Raw genomic sequence first — 21,984 nt, 5'->3', positions numbered from 1 at the left:
CCGAATCGGTGTGGGGAAGGGGCAGGTTGGAGACCCCCCACGATGGGACTCAGGCCTGATGAGCTGCTGTAGTGGTCAGTCCAGGGTATATGAGTGACCACTTCCCCCCGACCCTGCAGCTGTGTGTGTGAGAGAGACAGAGACAGAGAGAGAGAGAGATTCCCTTCATATGGGAATGCCAGTCCCCCTGCCCTAATGATTTCCTTCCAACCTCTGGAATGACTACATCTCCGTATGGGGCCCCACTTTGGGCGCCATGACTCACAGCAGGTGAATTGTGGCAGGACTGCCCCGAGGCCCATGCTCTCTGTCTGTCTGCCCCTCACTCAGCACGTGCCGGCTCAAGTCCCCCACCTTTTGTCAAGTGTCTCAGGGTGGGCTCCATTCAGCATCCACGTCCACTGCCACCACCCCCTCCCATCTTTGCAGCACTTCTGATTTTACTTTGCAGTGGGGTGAGCGGTGGGAGGTGGACCCTCCACTGTGGCCCCATCCAGCCTGGGTGAGGCCCCTCTCACTCAAGAAGTCCAACACACATGGGATCTATAGGTTGAGGTGATAACACGTGGGGTCACAGAACACTTCCTGTAACCGTTTGTTTTCCCTGCTCATTTGTTTTCTTTCAATGTAGCTACTGAGACAGTTTCAGTGGTGTGGGTGGAAGCGCTGTTCCATTTTCCTTGGATGGCATCACTCAGCAGACAGCTCTCCACGGAGGGGCGTGGGGGCCAGGGGTGGTGCCCAGGGAATCCGTTCTCTCAGCAAGACCCTAGGGCTGTCTCACGGCTAGTGACGGGCACACACGTCACATCCTGTTCTTTCTCCTCCCCCAGGTCCGCTGGGTGGTGACTTGCTCCTCGGAGCAGGTGCTGCACCTTGGGTCTGTGAGGTCATGCTCTCCTGGTGGTGAGGAGGTGCCTCACTGAACCCTGCCTGCTGCCGCCCAGGGCTTCTCACAGGTCTGTCCACGCCCCTCCCAGCCACGGGCCTGGAGAAGCCCTGGGCAGAGAGGGGAAGGACCAAGAGGGACTGGCTGGGCCAAAACACAGCTGTAGCATTGGGGTTTCCAGCTGGATTTATTATGATTATTTTTTTTTCTTCTCCGATCCTCCAGAGGACATCAAGAGACCTTAGCCGCCTCGAGTTTGAAGGGCCAGGCCCCCAGACCCACACATGTGCCTGGGAGCCACCTGGAAGTCCCCCCTGACAAGTTCTGGTAATAAAGCTCTTTGCTGTCACGGGTCTTGATTGACAGTCCAAGGCGGACACTTCCTGTTTTGTGTGCAGTGTAATGAGGAATGGCCTGAACACATCAGTTCTGGCTTGGAATTTCTGTTTGTTTCTTTTTTTTAACGAAGTATCTGCTCTTGTTGAAAAGGCAGATTTATGGAGAGATAGATAAAAAAATCTTATGTCCGCTGGTTCACTCCCCAAGTGGCTGCAATAGCCAGAGCTGAGCCGATCTGAAGCCAGGAGCCAGGAGCCTCTTCCGGGTCTCCCACACGCAGGTGCAGGGTCCCAAGGCTTTGGGCCGTCCTCCACTGCTTTCCCAGACCACGGGCAGAGGATGTAGCCACTGAGCCGTTGATTTTTTACTTTTGAAACCCAACAGTGTTCAGCTATGAGTGAAAGTGGCATTCCATACAAACTTAAGAGTTTATTTATCCCCAGCATGCACCACGCCTATGTTAGTGTATGTGTGTGAGGGAGCAAATGAATCTATGACGTGCCCCGCGCTACCCCATTCCAGCTCCACATCCTGGACCCAACCCACGGTGCCCCCTGAAAGCCACCCTCACGGTGTGCCGCGGCACCGTTCACACTTGAACCCAAGGCTTGGAGCCCACCTCCTCCCTGGGCAGGATCACCTTGGAGATCACTCAACTGGTGGGGAGGGGCGGTGAGTCGCTTTCTGGGGTGCCCCCTCCCCCACTGCATGAGGCCACTGTTCACAGACAGGCCAATCAGAGGACCGTGCCAGCACCCCGGAATCTGCCGTGAGGTCATAAGGGCCAGTCCACGGACAGGGCTAAGTTCTGAGCGTGCCCCATCTCCGGACTGCCGTCCCCCAGGATTCCAGGCGGGGGTGTCCACGGAGAGGGTGAAAGCAGACTGTGGAGGGGAGGAGGCGGGGGCCTGGGGCTGCACACCGGTGACAGACGGGCACAGAAGGCACAGGGCCCTTGCCTGGCTGCCACCCGCCTCACTGCACCCCCGCCCCCGGCCAACGTGTTGGACCTCAGCAGCCCCAGGGCGGAGTCCGTCAGGTGGCTTCCCTCTCTACCTGCCGCGCTGGGCCGGCCTGTCGCTGCAGCTGCTCTGAGAGGCCTGCTGGGGCCGGGGGCGCCAGGCTGTGCCTCCACGGGACCCTCTCAACCCACTCTCACTTGGCTTGTGACAATGTCTGGTCAGCCCCAGTAGACCAGATGGCCAGGCCCAGCAGCCACGATACTGCCCATAGTGAGGAGACGGAGGGCGGAGGTAGGCTGGTCGTCCCGGCACCCGTGTCCTGCCCCACCTTCCTCCCTCTCTCAGCTCATGCTGCCTGTCCCCAGCAGGGGCCCACCGCCGCCTCTGTGCCCCTGCCTCTCCCAGGTCCTGTCCCCCACCCCCAGCCCATGTCTCCACCTGCCCACCCCTGCCCGCGCACCAGGCCATCTCTCTCTGGCTCTCTCCCCCATCTCCCCGCTTGGCGGCCTACAGGCTTCGACTACTGGACCACGCAGCATGACGGCGAGGTCAGGCTGCGACAGGACAGGAACCTGCGTGAGAGTGAGGCCCCCCTCACCGTGCACGACCTGGTCATGGGCACGGCCGTCAAGTACTCCCACTATGTCGCACTGGGCTCCAAGCACAGGAGTGGTTGGCACCTGCTCACCTACATTGAGTACTACGAGGAGTGCCGACGTGCAGCCAAGGCCTTCCTCAGGGTACGGCCGGCAGAGTGGGGGGGGGGGGCTGGGCCCATTCCAACGTTCCCAACTCCTGCCCTGCGTGTCCCTCCCAGCTGCAGTAAGGCCAGGTGCCTGTGTCCGTGAGCCAGGACTCCACGCTTACAAATGGACATGTCTAGAACTTGCACACGCCCCAGCAGGTTTAACATATTCCAGCAGCTCATATATAAACACGCAGGCTATAATAGTGCCAGCAGCCAGCAGGCTTGCTACAGGAATTCAACAGGGGCCGCCCTCACATCACAGCTACACGCATTCGCTGTCAAGCCAGGTATCCAACCAACAGGTGGTTTTCTCTTGTGTCTGAGAGGCAGACACACACTGGTTCACTGTCCAGGGCTGGGAGGGGGCCCTGTCACCTGTGCGGGAAAAAGCGGGGCGGCATTCCTGGCTCCTGCCTTCGGCCTGGCCCAGCCAGGGCTGCTGTGGCTGTCCAGGGAGTGACCCGGTGGATGGAAGTTCATTCTCTCTCTCTCTCTTCCACCCCACCCACCCCACAGCTGGGCCTCGAGCGCTTCCACAGCGTGGGGATCATGGGACTGAACTCGCAAGAGTGGGTCATCGCTAGCATTGGTGCCATCATGGCAGGGTAAGGCCGCCCACGCTGCCCGCTCCCGCCCAACACACATGCCGCAGGCCTGCCCAGCAGACAGCTGGTGGGGCGGCGAGCCCAGCTCACACATCCCCTCCTCCAGGAAGCCTTCCCTGCTTGGAGGGTCCCCACGCCAAACCCTCCCTTCCAGAACGCTGGAGCCCCCCACTCACCCCACCTGCTAACACACAGCCCAGGGCTCAGCCTCTGTCCTACCGCCCCATGGGGTACCTTGTGGGCCCAGATGGGGGCGGAGTCAGGAAACCCATCTGGCCCTCCCTGCTTCCGCTTCCAGGGGCTTCTCCGTGGGCCTCTTGTCCACCAACTCGCCCAGAGTCTGCCGGCTCATCGCCCAGAAGTCCAAGATGGACATTTTCGTGGTGGACAGCGACAGACAACTGCAGAAGGTGACCCAGGTGAGGCGCTGACCCCCGCTGGGCAGGAAGAGGGGGCGTGTGGCGGGGTTCCACACAGCCAGGGCTCGGGGCTCCCGAGGCGGAAGTGGATGAGCCCACTTTACAAATGACTCAGCGACATTGGGACGAGGCGCCCCTGGCTGGAAGTCCCACAAGAAGGACCACCACGTCCCCCACCGTGAGCAGAACCGCGTGCGTACCCGGCCAGCCGTCTGGTCACGTCTTAGAAACACCCAACCTCCTACCACAGTGTGTGGGTTCACTGCTCTTTTTTGTTTTAAAGATTTATTTTTATTGGAAAGCCAAATTTACAGAGCAAAGGAGAGACAGAAAGATCTTCACTCCCCAAGTGGCTGCGCTAGCTGGAGCTGAGCCAATCCAAAGGCAGGAGCCAGGAGCCTCCTCCAGGTCTCCCACACGGATGCAGGGTCCCAAGGCTTTGGGCCGTCCTTGATTGCTTTCCCAGGCCACAGGCAGGGAGTGGGATGGGAATTGGAGCAGCTGGGATTAGAACTGGTGTTCCTATAGAATGCAGGTGGGATGGCCCAAGTGCTTGGCTCCCTGCATGCGCGTGGGAGACCCAGAGAAGCTGCTGGCCCCTGGCTTGGCTGGCACAGACAGCCCCACTAGCCGTTGTGGCCTTCTGGGGCAGGTCTGGCTGGGTCTCTCCTTATCCGGCCACACCTACCCAACAATGCACCCCCACACTGTGTCCCCCAGATCCGGGGCTCCCTGAAGCACCTCAAGGCCATCGTCCAGTACCAGGAAGAGATCCGGAGAGAGCAGCGTGGCCTGTACTCGGTGATTGGGCGCCCCGAGGCCTGGGGGAGAAGGGGGAACCCCAGGCAGGCCTCTGGGGTGCACCCCGCTCCCTGACCACCATGGAGCCCCGGCCGCGCTTCTGGGGTGCACCCCGCTCCCTGACCACCACCATGGAGCCCCGGCCGCGCCTCTGGGGTGCACCCCGCTCCCTGACCACCACCATGGAGCCCCGGCCGCGCCTCTGGGGTGCACCCCGCTCCCTGACCACCACCATGGAGCCCCGGCCGCGCCTCTGGGGTGCACCCCGCTCCCTGACCACCAGGGAGCCCCGTTCGGGCCTCTGGGGTGCACCCTCCTCCCTGACCACCGGGGAGCCCCAGCCTCTGGGGTGCACCCTCCTCCCTGACCACCGGGGAGCCCCAGCCTCTGGGGTGCACCCTCCTCCCTGACCACCGGGGAGCCCCAGCCTCTGGGGTGCACCCTCCTCCCTGAACACCGCCCGCCTCCCCGCAGTGGCAGCGGTTCCTGGAGCTGGCCAAGGCCGTGTCGGACGCCCAGCTGGACCAGGTCATTGACTCGCAGAAGCCTAACCAGTGCTGCACGCTGGTCCACCGCCCGGGGGCCGCGGGGCGCCCCAAGCTGGCCATGCTGAGCCACGACAACGTGAGCGGCCTCCCTGGTTCCCGCCGGTTCGCGCCGGTTCCCGCCGGCCCGCGCCTCACACACCCGGCCTTGCAGATCACCTGGACCACGGCGGCCACCGTGCAGAGCCTCTGCTTCCGGCGTCCCCCCGAGGGCCAGGAGGTGCTGCTCTGCTACCTGCCGCTCAGCTGCTTCCGGGCGCAGCTCTTCCACGTCTGGGTGGCCGTCGCCGTGGCCGGCGCGCTCTACTTCGCGCAGCCGGAGGAGGCGCTGAGGGTGAGCGCCCCGCCCATGGCCCGGGAGCTGACCAATGAGCGGCTGCCTCTGGCCGCGGGGGTGGAGCCAGCACCTCACGGCCCACCCCCTTGAGGGAAATGAGCCAATGAGTGGCGGTCTCGGGACGCCAGGGGTGGAGCCAGTGTCTCTTGGCCCAACCCCTTGAGATGATGGACCAATGAGCAGTTGCCTCGGAAAGAAGGGGTGGAGTCACCCACGTCCCACCCGCTCTGGGATAGTGGACCAATGAGCGGCTGCCCTAGGCCGCAATGGGTGGAGTCAGTCCAGTGGCAACCAGATGCCTCACTCGCCTTGCCCATGCGTGTAATCCCCATGCTGACCACTGCGCAGCCGTGGCTGCATCCCTGGCTTCCTGCCTGGGCAGGGCCGGGTAAGGGCGGAAGTGCCTTGGTCTCAGCTGGGGCCGGAAGTGGAGTACTACGCAGCCCTGAATAGGCCGAGGACTGGGCCGACTGGGACAGCTGCCATGGCGAGGAGCGGCCCTGGGAGACGCAGACGCAGGCAGCAGTTCACTCTGCTGCTTCACTGTCCAGTGGCCGCGATGGCCACAAGCAGGGAGCTGGACGGGAAGTGGGGCAGCCGGGATTAGAACCGGCGCCCCTGTGGGAGCGGTGGCTTCACCCACTGTGCCACAATGCCGCCTTTCCCCACTCCCCTCTTCCTGGGGGTACTTGAGGGCATCTGCGGCAGAAGGGGAGGCTCAGAAGGCAGCTGCAAGGGGCGGGGGCCATGGCCACTGCGTGGCGAGTTCAGGCCCCGGCTCCGGCTCCTGTGCAGCCTGGACAGGCAGCAGCCCACGGCTCAGGTCCTGGGGCCCTGCCACCCGGGCGGGGAGGCCCTGGGCGCTGTGGGACCCGGCGCGTGGCTCCTGCCTCCTGCCTCCTGCCCTCCCCACCTCCCACCCGTGCAGAGCCTGGAGTGGGAAGGACAGCCGGGCGTGCGGCTGGCTCCCACGGGCAGCGTGGCCCCCGGGGCGCGGTGTGGGGGACAGGGGTTCCGCGTGGGTCCACCCCGCCGCCCCAGCCCTGCCCCATGCTGCCCCGCACAGGGCTCGCTGGTGGACCTGCTGCGGGAGGTGCAGCCCACCTCCTTCTACGGCGTCCCCTGGGTCTGGGAGCAGCTGTTGGACGCGCTCAAGGCCCGGCAGCTGGACGCCAGCGCCTTCCGGCAGAAGGTCGACGCGTGGGCCAGGAGTGTGGGGCTGCGGGACAACCGGAGGCCGGGCTTCAGGTGAGGCTGGGGGGCGCCGGGGCGGGGCCTGGGACAGAGGGGCGGGGCCCGGGCAGAGGGCGGGCGTGGCCTGGGGCTGAGGGCGGGGCCTGGGGCTGAGGGCGGGGCCTGGGGCACAGGCAAGGTGTCTAGGGCCAAGGGGGCGGAGACTGGGTGGAGGGGTGTGGCCTGTGTGAGGGTGGAACCTGGTGGAGGGCGTGGCCTGGGCAGAAGGGGTGGGGCCTGGGTGAAAATGATGGGGTGGGTGGGCGCGGCCGGGCAGAGGGGAGGAGTCTGGGATGGAGGTGGAGGCCTGGGTCTGAGTGGGTGGAGCCTGTTGCAGAGGGGGCGGAGCCTGGGTGGGTGGGGCAGAGGAGGCAGGGCTTGGGTCGGCCCCGCCCACTGGCTGGGCTGTTTGTGTCAGAAGGCAGGTGCACCCCTCGCTGTGCTTCCGCCTGGCCAAGCTGCTGACCTTCGACAGCGCCAGGCGCTTCCTGGGCCTGGGCAGCTGCCGCCAGTTCCTGAGCTCGGGCCTGCGGCTGCCTCGGCTCACCTTCAACTTCTTCCTGAGCCTCAACATCCCCATCCTGGAGCTGTATGGCCTGGCCGAAGCCTCAGGTGTCCACTCCCTCTGCACCCAGAACAACTTCCAGCTGCAGAGGTGGGTCCCCCAGCTTCTCGGGCATGACCCCTGTGGCTGGGACAGGTGGCGTGCTATGTGTGCATGCTGGCTGTCTGCATGCTGTCAGCCAAGGTCAAGGCCTAGGTGAGGTCAGGGCTCAGGGAAGCTCCCCACCGTGAGGTCAGAGTGTGGGGGAGGCCCTGTAGTGGGGTGCACACCGGGGGAGCCCGGACCCCTGTTTTCTTCCCTACTGTCTCCCCGCCTATCCCAGTGCCTTTCCCCACTCCTGCCACTCTGCACCCTACAATCCGAGGGGGAGGGGAGCCCTGGGAGGGATGTGGGCAGTTGGGGGGCTCACCGCCTGTCCCCCTCAGCTGTGGGAAGGCCATCCCAGGCGCCCACACCAAGGTGGTGGACGAGGACGCGCAGGGCGAGGGCCGCGTCTGCGTCTGGGGCCGCAACGTGTTCATGGGGTACCTGGACGACAAGGAGTCCACCCAGCAGTGGATGGACGCGCAAGGCTGGCTGCGCACAGACGACCTGGGCTTCCTGGACATGAACAACTTCCTCTCCGTCACGGGCAACATCAAGGGTGAGAGGCAGGCAGGGCCGATGGTGGACGTAGGAGTGGCGGGGGGAGGGGGAGGGGAGGAGGGGCCTGCCCACCCTCAGCGCTGCCCCCTCCCCGTGTGCAGATGTTATCAAGCTGCAGTCGGGCGAGTCCATCAACCCGCACCCCATCGAGGACCGCGTGAAGCTGGGGCTCCCCATCGCGCGCCATGTGGTGGTGGTGGGCCAGGGCGCCCCCTTCCTGTGTGCGCTGCTCACGCTGAAGGTGCTGAGGGAAGCGGGGTGACATCAGGGACACTTGGGGACCAGGGTCAGGGCTTATGTCCTGGCAACAGCTCTATGCCACATCAGGCCCCATGGGTCTGAGTCCCACCTCTGCTCCCACCCCAGCCTCCTGCACATGCGCACCCCGGGAGGCAGCAGGTGACCCAAGTCCTTGGACCCTGCCGCCCACAGGTGGGAGATTCGGATGCAGTTGCTGGCTTGCGCCTGGCCCAGCCCTGGCTGCTTGGAGGCATTTGGGGCGTGAACCAGCCCATGGAAATTCTCTTTCTCTGTTTGATTTCTTTATTGGAAAGGCAGGTTTATGGGGAAAAGGACAGACAGAAAGCTCTTCCTTCTGCTGGTACACTTGCCAAGTGGCTGCAACGGTTGGAGCTGAGCCGATCCAAAGCCAGAAGCTAGGCGCTTCTTCTGGGTCTCCCACGCGGGTGCAGGGTCCCAAGGCTTTGGGCCGTCCTCCACTGCTTGCCCAGGCCACAGGCAGGGAGCTGGATGGGAAGTGGAGCAGCCGGGATACAAACCGGTGCCGAGAGTGGATGACAGCACTTGGAGGGAGAGGATTAGCCAATTGAGCCATTGCACCAGTCCTCTTTCTAGTGAATACATTTTAATTAAAAGCAGCACATTGCAGAGGCTGAGGCTTGCCACACCATGGTCATGGGGCCACCCCTTGGACAGTCCATGGGCCCAGGCGGGGCCGTGGGGGTGTCCCCGCGAGCCACCTGACCAGCCCCCCGTGCCAGTGCCAGATCAACCCCGAGACGGGAGAACCCCGCCACATGCTCACCAGCGAGGCCGTGGCCTTCTGCCGCAAGCTGCACAGTCAGTCCACTCGGCTCCTGGACATCGTTTACGGCCATGACCCCGCTGTCCTGGAGGCCGTGAGCCTGGCCATCGAGGCCGCCAACGCCAGCGCACCCTCGAACGGCGCCAGGATCGTCAAGTGGTGCATCCTGGACAAGGATTTCTCAGTGGCCGGGGGAGAGCTTGGTGAGAAGAGGTGGGATGTGGTGGCGTGGGATGGAGGCACCTGCTATGGGGGGTTGGGCGGTGAGGAGGCCCTGCCACTCTGGTGACAACGTGGCCTGTTGGGGACTCTCCCCCTGGGGTGGGGTGGGTGGGAGCCGTGGGTCCCCACCCCCTTCCTGACCTGCACCCCTTGGCAGGGGCCACCCTGAAGCTGAGGAGGGCGGTAGTGGCCAAGATGTACCAGGTGGAGATGAGACGATTCTACGAGGACCACCAGGAGGGCTAGCGGCCAGGGAGGCCCCTTCCCGGCGGACTCGTTCTGCGTGGAAGTAGCCACAGGCCCCCAGTCCTCCTGCCCGACTCACTGCCACAGGGAGGGTGTGGGGGCGAGCTGGAGGATGCGGGGTCAGGGGGAGGCATCCTGGTGTGCCTAGGGGAGTCTACCCCGTGCGGGAAAGCGATAATAAAGTGATGAGAAATGGAGGTCACTCCGTGGTGTCTCTCACCTGGGCCTGCTTCTACGCCACATGCTGCCTGGGGACGCCCCTGCTGCAAGGCCAGACACCTGAGGGCGTCACCCCGCCACCTGCACCCACCCTGGGCTGTGTGTTGAGAACGGGGTGGGCTCCAGGTCTGCTCCTGTGTGTGTGTGTGTGTGTGTGTGTGTGTGTGAGGAATTAGAGGGAGTCACAACCTGGATTCATCAGAACAACCTGGGGAACTCGTGGCTGGAAGAGTATACCCAGAGACTGGTGCTGTAGCGTAGTGTGTAAGGCCACCGCCTGCAATGCCGGCATCCCACATGGACAATGGTTCAAGTCCGAGCTGCTCCACTTCTAATCCAGAGCCCTCTTTATGGTCTGGGAAAGCAACAGAGGATGGTCCAAGTGTGTGGGCCCCTGCACCCACGTGGGACATCCAGATGGAGTGCCTGCTCCTGGCCCAGCCCCGGTTGTTGTAAGCCATTTGGATAGTGAGCCAGTGGATGAAGGATCTCTCTCTGCCATTCAAAAAATAAGCAAACACTTAAAGCTCTTAGACTGCCAAGTTCTAAGCAGTTAGGGTCCCAGCCAGCCTTACACTTACAGACACAAGGTGAGCTCCTCAGAGCCCCGGGCCTGAGACGGTGGTCCTGCCCAGTGCCGGAGTGCACGAACATCCCCCGGAGCTTGCACATGAAGCGGGGTGCATGAGGACTCTGCCCTGGGAAGGGGAGCAATCAGCTCGTGGCCCTTGTGCATGCAGACTGTCATAACATCCTTCCTGTGTAAGAGCGGCTAGGAAGTGGGGGCTGCTGTGGACCACAGGCCAGAGTGGGCCCCACCACGCCACCCACCCAGGATTCAAACTGGCTTTACCTATGGCGAAAGATCAGGAGTTACGGAGGGCGGGGGACAAAGGCCTGGTCTTTGGAACCAAGCCCAGGCTGGGGCGTGTCCCCTCACTGGGAGATTCTTGCAAGGGCCCCAGCTGCCACCCTCCCCCCACCGCCCTGGGAGTGGCAAGGCCAGTCTGACCCCAGGAGCCGCGAGGCCACACCTACCTGGGCCCATCGGCTGAGGCTGTGTACTGTTTGCAGTTGGGAGGCTCCAAAGGCACCAAGACTGCAAAGAGTGCAGGGGGGGAGGGCTCAGGGTAAAAATCCCACCCTCACCCCTCAGCACCATATTGGGAGCTTCCATCACGCCACAATGACTTGAGGGCCTTCTTCATAGGGAGCTGGGACCAAAAATAGCAAGGAGTTCAGTGTCAGGCACCCCCACACCCACCCACCCATCATCCACCCACCCCACCCATCATCCACCCACCCGTCCATCCACCCACCCGTCCGTCCATCCACCCACTGAAGCATACACCCATTCATTCATGTGTCCGTTTGCCTAGCCTTCCCCCAGTACCATCCACCTTCTGCCCCCTCCACAGTAGGATGTGGGCCTCGCGCTGCCAGCCTCTGGGTTCTGGCGCTGTTGCCTGCCGGCTGACGGCCCACTGCCCCCACCTCATTGCCCTGGAAGCACAAAGGGCCACTCCACTTTCCCATCCGACTTTATTTCACTTTTTTTTCTATAAAACTCCATAATTTCACAATTTAACAACAACAACAAAAAAAGTTTAAAATCAGGACGCAAACAATCCTGTGACGCATCACAAACAAGTTCCTTTTTGTTCCTTTCATCCGCGAGTCCCGGTTCCCTGCGGAGATGCCGCGTGGGTGGGGAAAGTATCCAACACCTTCTGCTCTCTGGCGTCCGTTTATACTTTGTTCAGGAGATGGCCAGGCCCGGGGTCTGCACGGGGTGGGGGATGGTGAGCAGCTCCACACGGGACGTGTGGCCATCACCAAGTGCGCCCCTGGGCCCAGCTGCTGGGCAGCAGGGCACGCTGTGGCCCTCGGCGAGGCCTTCTGGCCAGAGGAGGTAACTGAGACACAGGGCTTGCAGAGGTTTTACTGATGGTGCCAAGGGCCTGGGGCCGCCGTGCAGATCCCGGGGTGCAGAAGGCCGAGCGGTGGCCGCCACCCCCGCGCGGCCTGTGCCAGCACAGGACATGGGATGTCTTGTCCGGCGTCTTGGTCTTCGGGCATGTGGGGGCAGGGAGCGGAGGTGCCCCCACTTTGGAGTATTATTGGCCTGCCTGGAGAAGGGACTGCCCAGGGCAGTGACAGCCCGCCCCTTCCCTGGTACCTGAAGGCAGTGGGGCCGGAGAGAAGAGGGGCAGGTGCAGGGACCTCTGAGGCCTCTTCTGCAAGTCCTTGTCTTCCCCACCCTCGGGGGGCAGCTGGAGGTGGGGGTGGGGAGTGCCTTGGAGGCCTGGAGTGTCAGGGTGATGGGGGAACCTGCCCAGTAGAATATGAGCAGGAAGGTGTTCGAGGCCTGGGGAAAGGGGCACATCAAACCCCACAGCCCGTGTCTGAACGGAGCTGACTGGCAGGGCCCCAGGCCTGGCCCCTGTGCCTCGGCCAGGGTGCAGGAACTTGACAGGATCCTGGGGTCGGGTGGGGAGGGAGCCACGGGAGACCTGGAGCAGCCTTGAGTCAAGGTCTAGGAAGACGAGAGGCCGAGCCAGCCCTGGGAGCCCGGAGGTGGACCGGCTCAGCGAGGGCCTGCGTGGGCCCTGGAGCAGCCTGGCTGGAGAGCCGAGGGTCAAGGGGCAGTGTCCTTGGGCCTGTTCCCAACACGGACAGTGGCGGTGGGTGGCAGGCAGAGGCCCCAGCTGGGGCTGGAGAGCTCCAGTGAGCATCCCGTCTTATTTGGCAAAAGCTCATTTTCTTTCAAAGTTCGAAGACTTGCTCGACAAAGCGGTTGGGGAGGAGGCAGCTGTGGAGAGGGATGCCCCCCTCATCCGCCCTGGCGTAGTGTTCACTGGCCATGGGACCCCCACTGGGGTGGGGGTGACCCACGGCCTGCAGCTCCACACGAGTCTTCAAGACATTTAGCCTACAAGTTCCCCCCACCCCCGTTAATCCCCCCCGCAGGCACTGCCACGACAGAAACGCACATTGGAAACAGCTTGTGGCTCAACAGCGCACACACACAAATATAATATAGACAAAAACTGTACAGCACGGCCCAGCCGGGCGGCCGCACAAACACCCAGAACCGCTGGCTCCCGGGTGGGTGCAGGGTGTGTTCAGAACCGTTTAGGGAGCAAGACCTGGCCCCACAGCCTGCAGTGAGGCTGGGGGGCAGGCAGGGCTGCTGTGCTGGGGCTGGGCAAGGAGGCCCCCGGCAGGACGCACACTCATCCTCTTAGGGGAGTTGATGCCCAGCCTGGTCAGGGCCTTCCAGCCGGACCACCTGCCCAGAGGAGGGCAGGGGTGCCCTCGGCCCCAGGGGCTCCCCACACGGGGTGGGGAGGGCGGGAGGAAGCCGCCAAGAAAGTGCAGCCGGCTTGGAGGGCCGAGGACTGGGCGGGCAGTAAGGCGGTGCTGCGGGCAGGCGGTCCCCGCAGCAGGGACCGGCCCGGGTCATGTGGCCACGGCCTCCAGGTAGCTCTGCAGCTTGCGCACTGTGCTCTCGTCCAGGGAGAAGAGGTCGAAGTCGAAGGTGGTGTTGGTGACGTTGAAGTGGCCCGTCTCCTCGATCAGGTTCACGATCTGCAGGGTGACCCGAGCGGGGGGGACCTCAGGGCTGAGGACGGGGGCGGGGGACTGCCCTGCTCGCAGAACCCCCCAGAGTCCCCCAGCCTGCCCTACCTGCTGCAGCACATTGCGTTCCCGCAGCGCCATCAGCCGCCTGTGCAGCTCGACCAGCTCGTCGGTGTAGGCCTGGGGAGGGATGGGGGGTCAGCAGGTGCCGCGGCCCGGCCCTCCCGCCGGCAGCCCCCTCCCCAGCGCCCACCTTGTCATAGCCGCCTTTCTTGAGGATCTTTTCCGGCTTGCTGCAGGGCTCTGGGCTCCGTCGGCCTGGTGCCTGCAGGAACCCATAAGCCAGGCCTCGGCTCAGCGCCTGCCCTGGCCTCCCAGGCCCCAGGGCCGGCCCTCCCGCCAATCTCACCTTGCTGTTAGCGGGCGGGGGCTTCTGGGGGGGCGGGGGCTCGCGGCCAGGCAGGCACGAGTCGGCACTGTTGTCGCTCTCGCTGTCGCTGAAGCTCAACCTGCAGACATGTGGCGGTCAGCCCCCACCAGCCACGGGACCCCAAGAGCGCCGAGCCCTGGCTCTGGCCCCAGGTTGCTTGGGACAACAGTAGCTGCCTTGGCACAATCCATCTCTGCGGTATGCAGGCAGCCAGCCAGGCCTGTCCCCTGCCTAAGGACACGCTAGCGACCCTGGGCTCCTGGCTGCAGGGGGCGGGGCAGGCTGAAGCCCCCCCCCCCCGTCCCTGGTGGCAGAATCCCTGCCTGCTCCTGTGCCCCCTCCCCGGCACGTCTGCTCCCCTCACCAGCTTCCAGCTCACCCCCCCACCCACGACGGCTATTTCCTGGACCTTCTCCACTCCCTCCCGCACCCTCTCCCCAGGCCTGGCTCCGGCTGCCCTGGTCACCCAGGCGGCACTGCCCACATCGCTCCCTTCCCAGCAGGTGGCAGCAGGTGCCCCCCCAGAGCAAGCCAGGGAGGGAGGGAGGGGGTGTCCCAGCAGCACCTGCTCAGGGCTCTCTCCCAGGCCCCTCCCCCCACGCTGGTCCGGCTGACAGCCACTCCCAACTCAGAGGGGCTGTAGGGACCCGGGAGTGCCAAGACAGAGGGGTTAATGGGGGGCTGCCCCCACCCCCGCCCCCAGTCCTGGCCCCACCGTCCGGTCACCTCGAGTCCCGCCCAGGGTTGGTCTTGACAGTGGCCTCCTCTCCTGATGACGAGTCGTCTTCGTCCGACTCCTCTGACTGCAAGTCCTCCACCATGGAGCGGAGGGGGCCTGGAGCAGGGAAGAGACAAGGGCAGGCCGGCTCAGCGCCTTCCTCTGCCACCCCCGCCATCCCGAGGGGCCCTGTCACTGCCCCCTACCTTCCTGGGGCTGCGCACAGGCCCCAGGGCCCTCCATCCCCGAGGTGGTCTCCAAGGTGCGGAGATCGGGGCCCCCCCTTGCTGGGGAGGGCGCAGACACCACAGCCAGACTGGGACGCTCTGCTGCGCTCGGGGTGCCTGCCCCCAGCCGCCCCTCAGCTGCCCCCAGCCCACTGTTCTCCCCTTTCTCCTGAGGCACCCAGTTCCAGTCCCCTACAGACGGCATCTTGGTTTATATCCCGGTTACCAAGGCAACGGAGGGACACAAAGCCCTCAATTACCTTGGTCACATGGTCTGGCTCCAGCAGGTTCCCTCCCTTCTCAGCAGATAAGAGCCCTTGGCGAGAGTGTGGGCTTCCAGGGCCCCATCCCCCAGCCCAGGCTTGAATCCCGGGTCAGACTCACCACCCCCCCACCCCATCCCCCGCCCCGTCCCAGAACGCAGGGTCTGGATCTGGGTTGGGGGAGGGTGCTGGGGGTCCCCAGGTCGTTCTCCCTGGCCTCCACTCCAGGTGGCCCGCCCCCCACGGCCACTGGGAGGAGCTTGGGAACACACAGGGCTGTCCCCCTGCCCCTGACAGACCCCGGGCCCCAAGGCCACCCCCTCCCTGGGACGCACCTTGGCTGTGGTTCCCTGACAGAGCCTGGGTCGCCCCCTCCCTGGGACGCACCTTGGCTGTGGTTCTGAGACGGCTCGAAATCCGAGTCGGAGCTGGAGTCAGAGCTGGAGCTGGAGTTGGACGGGCTGGACGCAGCGGACTGCACCCATGGGCAGCCAGGGGAGGGGGAGAAGCAGCACATCTCAGACCACAGGCACTGGTACAGGCACCTGGCTGTCCCCCCTGGGGATGGCACGGCAGAGACCGCCCTGGGCACCCTCACCCCAAGCCCGGAGCGAGACGCAGGCTGCAACAGGAGGGCTGGGCCGGCGCATGCCTGTGTGCCTGAGTGTCCTATGGGTGCAAGTGAGCCAGGCACTGTGCCCTGCCAGTTGCCTACCGCCATGTGGTCGCCAGGGGCCAAAGGTACAACAAGCGAGACAAACTGAAGGGGCAAGAAGTACTGGGAGTGCCGGCATGAGGACATGTGTGTGCGCACTCAGGCCCCAGGGCCCCAAGACTGGGCTGGAGGGCTGGGCTGCCCAGCAGACACCCTGGGGACACAGAACACAGCCTGCTACTGCAGGTTCAGACGCCCCCTGGCCTGTCGCACCCCACAGAGGGCAAATGGGGTACCTTGGGGGAAAGGGGCCTCTCTTCCCACCCCAGCCCACCCAGCCCCTGCAGACACAGCTTGCCAAGCCCCACCGGCCCACCTGCCTGCCCTCTCCCAGACACAGGCCGACCCCTGCCTCAGCAGCCCTGCTCTAACATGGCTTCCTCACCAACCGGCTCACGTGGCTCCCACTTGTAAGCCTCAACTTTCCCATCTCTGAGGAAGCTGCATGGCCTACTCCTGTTGGAGGACTTCAGAGAGGCCCTGCCAACCTCCCCCCACACATGTGACCCCATAGTTGGGGGGAGCTAGGCCAGGGGCAGACAGCAGCCTGAGTCGGCTCGGCAGCACCACCTAGTGGAGTGTGCCGTCACACCTGGGCCCTGGAGGCCACCCAGCTCCTGTGCACTGGCAGAGCAGACAGGACAGCCAGCTCAGGGCCCAAAGCAGCCTCTCAATGTGGGGGAGGGCAGGGCACAGGCTCCAAGTGCAATGGCCGCAGTGCCCACAGGGACCCCTGGGCTGGACACCAGCCCCAACCCTGCGTGACGGCGCCCCAGTGCCCCGCATGAACTCCCCAGAAGACAGCCCAGTGCAGGAACCTGGGGCAGCTGGACAGGGTGGGGCCTGTGGCCAATGCAGCCCCACCCAGCCTCAGGGGAGGTGGCTCGTCTTCCGCCATTGCTAACTGGGATAAGTGTTGGGTGCTGGGCCACAGCAGCCTACACGTGTCTAGAGCCAGGGGCGGTGGTAGGATACAGGGTCACCCCAGCCCCAACCAGTCCCTGCTGGTACTGTCCCTGCCAAGAGGCACCCCAGGAGCAGCACCCAGCCAACCTGGGGGTCATGCTCCCCTCTGTGGCACTTCGGGCTTGTTCACACCCGGGGGCGTTGACACCAAGGCCAGGGCAGATCCTGCTGCCCCCGGCCAGCCCCTCCTGGGAGGTGCGGCTGTTGCTCCTGTGGTCCAGGTCCTCTGATGGGGGACACAGGGGTCCCCGCAGGGGCAGGCCCAAGGTGGAAATCCCACGTCTCCCCAGTGTGCAGCTCAGTAGCCATGTTCATCCCTGGGGAGCAGAGCGGTGGGACGCCTGGTGGGGAGCCCCGCTGGTGGAGGGCGTGAGCTCCCGCAGCCGGCCACAGAGAACACGGGGGACGCAGACCTTGGCCTCACACGGGGACACTGCACCCTGCGTCCACTTCCCAGAGCTGAGAGTGAGCCGCAGCCCCACTCACCTCGGACTTGTAGGAGGCCTCGTCCTCAGAGTTCGACTCGCCCACCTCCAGCGCCTTCCGGGCCTCCCTGGACTCGCCCTCCGTCTTGCCTCGGTCCCCCTTGCTGCTGCTTCTGTCTTTGGCCGGCTTCTTGTCCGGGAAGGAGGAAGATGAGGTGCGGGGCGAGGTGCCCGGGGCGCTGCGGGCCCCCTTGGAGCTGCTCTTCTTGGGCTTCTTGGCGCTGGGCTTGGGCGAGTCGGCGGCGGCCGGCCGTTTGCTGGAGGCCTTGGGCGGTGCCGGCGGCGGGGCTCCCCCCTTGGGAGACAGGCTCTCCAGCTTGGGCTCCTTGAAGGCGGCCTTGGGCGGCGGTGCCTTCTCCTCCTTGGGCAGCCGGCCCTCGGCCAGCTTGCGCGCCGCATCCTTGGCGCCCTTGGCCTGCTCGCGCTCCAGCTCCTTGGAGGAGCCCTTGCTCTCCGAGTCCTTGCGCACACGCTCTCGGTGCTCCTTGGTCACCTTGTGCGGCTTGGGGGGCTTGCTGCTGCTCTCCTTGTTGGCGTCCTGGCGGAGGGTGGGGAATGCCAAGGCAGGGAGGGTCACACACACGTCCCGGGGCCGCCCTGTCTCCCCACTACCACGCAGAGTCCTGCTTCCCATGCGGCGGAAGAGCCAGGGGGCAGGTTAGAGCTTCGCACGTAGCTGTCCCTTCAAACTAGGAGGTGGCGTCGCTGCGCGACCCCTCTGAGGTGCACAGAGGCCCCGAAGGCACAGTGCACCACAGGCCTGGCCTCACAGGGCTGCCCCGCCCAGCTGTGCACCTGAACCAGGCAGTCAGCCTTCACTGAGGATCAGAGTCGGTAGGGCAGGTCCCCGGAGGCAGGTGGGGCACTCGGGGCTCAGGGTGGCGTCCCCACCTTCCACACCCACCAGCGCCCCCCTGAATGAGGTGTGCCCTCCCCTGTCCCCAGGGGAGAGGACGAGCACTCAACCCTGAGGGTCAGCAGCCTTCACGGTGCCCTAAACTTCTCTCGTCACTCCTGTCCTCCTCGCCTGCCCCCCGCACCCTGGCCCCATGCACCCACCCCTGGCTGGGGCTCCCTGCGGTGGGAGCCTTGTCCTCCCTGTGGGCACCCCACTAGCAGCGCCTCCTCCTGGGGCCCAGGGGGAGGCACGGGGGGGTCCCACAGCTCTCCTGGGGCCCTCACCCAGCCTCCCAGGAGCCACATGGCCTTGCTCCCAGCTCCAGCACCGAGCAGTTGGTGCCACGCTCTGCCGAATGAAGGCTCAGGCTGCACCTTCCTGCCCCAGCCCCAGGGCCAGCTTCCCTGGAGGAAGGGCAAGGGGGAGGCGGCTGGGGAGCAGGGGCTGGCCTGGGCGGCAGTGGCCCCTCCTGGCAGCACGCAGGCGCCCGCTCCCCGAATCTCACTCACAATGTCAAGTTGGGGTGAGGGCCCGCCAAGTCTCCATCCCAATGTCACCCATGAACCCCAGAACAGTGAGGAATGGAGGTGCAGAGAGCAGCAGTCAGTAGCCCAACATGAGACAGCTCCCAGGGAGCCCTTTACACGGCCCCTGGGGCGCAGCAGACAGGGCCTCCCCTCCTGCCCCTGCAGGCACAGGTTACAGGCGGGCACAGCCATCCTCCTGTGGCACCCTGGCCCGGGGGAGGGCTAGACGGCAGAGAAGCAACCGCACAGTCTGGAGTGAGAGTTGCAGCTGCGGGAGAAGCGGCTCCCAGCCCGATGCCAGGATGGCGCCACAGACAGGGCCTCGGGGCACAGATGGCGAGGCCGGCTACAGGACCTAGCGCTGGCCAGAGGGCTCCCGGGAGTGTGGCAGGGGGAGCTAGGCTGGCCTGGGGGCTCCCAGATGGATCAAGAGACACCCAGAGTACCCAGCCCCATCACGGCGCACGGCTCCAGTGATCAGGCGACAAAGGCAGAGCCACAAGCGGCAGCTGAGCCTTCCTCTCCCTGCCCCAAGCAGATTTCCAAAGAGCCCTGGGGGCAGTGAAGCAGCGAGGGCCCCCACAGGAAGTCCTCTGACCCGCCCTCTGCAGGGCGGCCAAGAGCCCAGCACAGGAAGCCCTGCTCCTGCCCCAAGACCCAGACGCAGGTGGCCCGAGACCTGCTCGCCAGCCCCCCTTGCGAAGCCCAAGTCCACGGCAGCCCACAGGCGAGAGAAGGAAAAGACAGACGCGCGCGGAAGACAGGCCCTCGGAAGCTATCAAGACGAGCGGTGGCTGCGCAGAGCTGCGCAGAGGGTGAAGGCGTGCGGGGGTTTGTGTGTGCGACGCCAGGGCCCACAGCCTCACTCCAAGGTCTGTCCTCAGGCAGGTGCTGGGACGGTCCAACCAGAGAGGCCTCCGAACGACCCAGGGCGCCCCCAGGCTGGGCGACGCGAGAGGATGCGGCGTTTCGGCTTTCCGCACACTCGCCATGGCTTTGGCCCCTGCCCAGGAAGCCCCCTCCTTCTGCGGCAGCCACTGCCTGAGAAGCAAAGTGTGGAACGGCCCAGGGTAGACCCAGTCCAGGCTGGGGGCTCCGAGAAGCGGGCGGCTGGTGTGTGGCCCAAGATGCAAACAGCCTGAGGCCGCTGTGGGGGCAGGGGCTGCAGCGGCGGGAGGAAGGGGGTCCAGACCTGTGTGGGTTTCACATGGAGGGTCTCTGGCCTCAAGACAATGGGATGAGGCCCCTGGACCACCTGGCCTACGCCTGGCACCCTAAGGAAGCAGCAGGGAGTGGCAGGGCGCAGAGCGCTGAGGAGGAAGCCGCCACGGAGCGAGGGCAGGTGCGGAAGGCCCACGTGGCAGTGGGAGGACACCGGCCGGGCCGGGGGTTGGGCCTTCTGCCTCACTAACCTTGCAGCCGTGGGATGGTTTGGTCTTCTTGGGGTCAGAGAAGGCAGAGAGTGGAATTGTGGGTAACATGGGGTAGTCGGGGCTGGGCCTGGACACCGACTCTGCTCCTTCGGGAATTACCATCACCTAGTGACAAAGAAGAGACAGACGTTACCAGGGCAGGCGGGGGCCGCGGGGTGGGGCCTGGCCGGCGCTCACCTCCAGCGGGGAGCAGGTGCAGCGGCTCTGTGGTGGGGAGCCAAGAGAAGCCAGGGTCCCAGGATGGCTGGGCCCAGGGGAGCTGCGTGGCCTCAGGGTGAGAGGGCTCAGTGGCCAAGATGACGGGCGTGTGGCGGGAGTGCGCCAGGAAGCGTGAGGAAACACGGCGACCAAGCCCGGCCAGGGCAAGGAGGGGTCAGCAGGAGGGGCTGGGCAGAAGCCGCCCTGGCAGGTCCCAGGTGTCCTGGGATGAGCCGTCTCCTCCTCCCCTGGCTGGCGGCCGAAGCTGACGGGGCGCCAGCAAGAGCAGACCTGTGTGGGCGGGCCTGCCCATTCCCGCCCACTCCTGTCCAAGCTGCCACAGAGCAAGGAAGCCGCGGGGCGGACGAGCAAGGGCCTGGGGTCCGACAGGAAGAGCTCGTGGACATGCCTGCCTGGCTCCCGTGGGACTCCCAAGACACCTGCTGTGTTGAGCAGGGTGAGGCGAGGATGGCAGGGTGAGCCGAAGGCTTCCAGAGGGCAGCGTCATCCAGGAGCCGCCCGCGCCTGGCACTCCGGGCTGAGCCAGCCCATCCGGGGACGCGGACATGGTGCAGTCCCGAGACGCAGGGCGCAAGGAGGCAGCAGGGCCTGGCTCTGGGCAAGGGTGGTATACCCCAAGATGCAGCTGCCCAGACCCTGCCTTGGCCTGATGCCCTCGGGAGGCGTGGCTGGCTTGCCCCGGCCCCTCCTACTGTCCTCGGCACGCAGCTGGTCCCTCTCCAGCTCCACCCCGGCCTGACGCTCCCTTAGCAAAGCGCAGTTTCCCCAGCGACAGACCCTCAGCGCAAGTCAACAGCAAGGGTAACGCAGGCTGTGAGGCTCCCACAGCAGGAACCACCGCCCCGACCCCCAGGGGATCCCCAGCCAGGGGCAGGACCCACAGCTGCTCTCCACTGTGGCCGGCTCAGCTCCTCCTCCAGCCCTCCCAGCACAGCCCGCCTCCGGCCTGTGCCGCTCAGACGTCGGGGCACAGCGGCCTGGTCAGGGCATCTCCCGGGCAGAGCCACAGTCCCACGAAGGCCCCGGCAGGATCTGGAGCAGTCACCTGCTCTCCTGGGGCAGCCCTGGCGGCCAGCTGGCAGCTGCCCTGCTGCGTCGGCCCTTCCGACGGAGCCGGATCTGCCCTCCCCTCGCGCGCTGCCTCCTCCCCACCCCGGGTTTTATGTGTTTAGACGACGCCCTCCTTACAGCCTTCATCTCAGAAGAGCAAAGGAAACCGCCACCCGCCCAGAGCTCAGGGAGGCCCGGGGACGCGGCTGCTCCCCAGGGACGCGGCAAGGAAGCCTGTGGACAGGCTGGGGGTGGGCATGGGGGACGCCCAGAAACACCATGTGGAAACACAGACGCATGGCCACACAAAGCAGGAGCAGAGCGGTGCCGGGATGGGAGGGGCTCCCTCAACGCCGCAAACAGCACCCCACGCACCACTCCCTGGCCTCCCTGGTCCAGACTGGAGCCACGCAAGAAGCCTGGCATAGGGACACGGCAGCACTCGCTCAGCTTGCTGCCACCAGCGAGCAGGAACCTCGTGTGGATGGAAACAAGGTCCCAAGAGAGGAACGAAGAGGCAATGGCGACTGCCCGAGCACACGGCGCCCTACACCCCTACCTCCCCCACGCCACGCACGGTGCACACCCCGCCCATGCTCAAAGACCCCGCAGCGGCACCTGGCTGCAAGCCTGCACTGCATCTCACCGCTG

General features: G+C 65.1%; 2 protein-coding genes across 4 annotated transcripts in view; one reads left to right on the top strand and one right to left on the bottom strand.

Moving 5' to 3' along the window:
- Positions 1-2,426: 2,426 nt before the first annotated feature.
- Positions 2,427-9,664, top strand: LOC101527256 (long-chain-fatty-acid--CoA ligase ACSBG2-like). Its single transcript, XM_058657630.1, has 13 exons — positions 2,427-2,481; positions 2,704-2,930; positions 3,455-3,543; positions 3,842-3,962; positions 4,683-4,763; positions 5,238-5,387; positions 5,463-5,642; positions 6,712-6,893; positions 7,300-7,533; positions 7,869-8,086; positions 8,190-8,329; positions 9,090-9,336; positions 9,513-9,664. The coding sequence occupies exons 1-13, from the start codon at positions 2,427-2,429 to the stop codon at positions 9,599-9,601; spliced, it is 2,013 nt and encodes a 670-aa protein (XP_058513613.1). The 3' UTR covers positions 9,602-9,664.
- A 3,165-nt stretch (positions 9,665-12,829) lies between these two features.
- MLLT1 (MLLT1 super elongation complex subunit) overlaps positions 12,830-21,984 on the bottom strand; it is a 31,477-nt gene continuing 22,322 nt past the window's right edge. For 2 of the 3 annotated variants that reach the window (XM_058657935.1, XM_058657936.1), the window contains exons 5-12: positions 20,044-20,169; positions 17,208-17,744; positions 15,428-15,515; positions 14,559-14,667; positions 13,812-13,911; positions 13,656-13,727; positions 13,511-13,582; positions 12,830-13,411 (exon numbers count right to left, since the gene is read on the bottom strand). In XM_058657935.1, coding sequence (XP_058513918.1) covers positions 13,283-13,411; positions 13,511-13,582; positions 13,656-13,727; positions 13,812-13,911; positions 14,559-14,667; positions 15,428-15,515; positions 17,208-17,744; positions 20,044-20,169 — 1,233 coding nt within the window. In that variant the 3' untranslated portion in view covers positions 12,830-13,282. The remainder of the gene's footprint in view (positions 13,412-13,510; positions 13,583-13,655; positions 13,728-13,811; positions 13,912-14,558; positions 14,668-15,427; positions 15,516-17,207; positions 17,745-20,043; positions 20,170-21,984) is intronic. The other variant, XM_058657937.1, reaches the window with a different exon arrangement.

Source organism: Ochotona princeps, chromosome 33, assembly GCF_030435755.1.
Source record: "Ochotona princeps isolate mOchPri1 chromosome 33, mOchPri1.hap1, whole genome shotgun sequence".
NCBI classification, from domain to species: domain Eukaryota; kingdom Metazoa; phylum Chordata; class Mammalia; order Lagomorpha; family Ochotonidae; genus Ochotona; species Ochotona princeps.
Note: the sequence above shows the minus strand (reverse complement) of the source record. Positions and strands in the feature narration are given on the sequence as shown.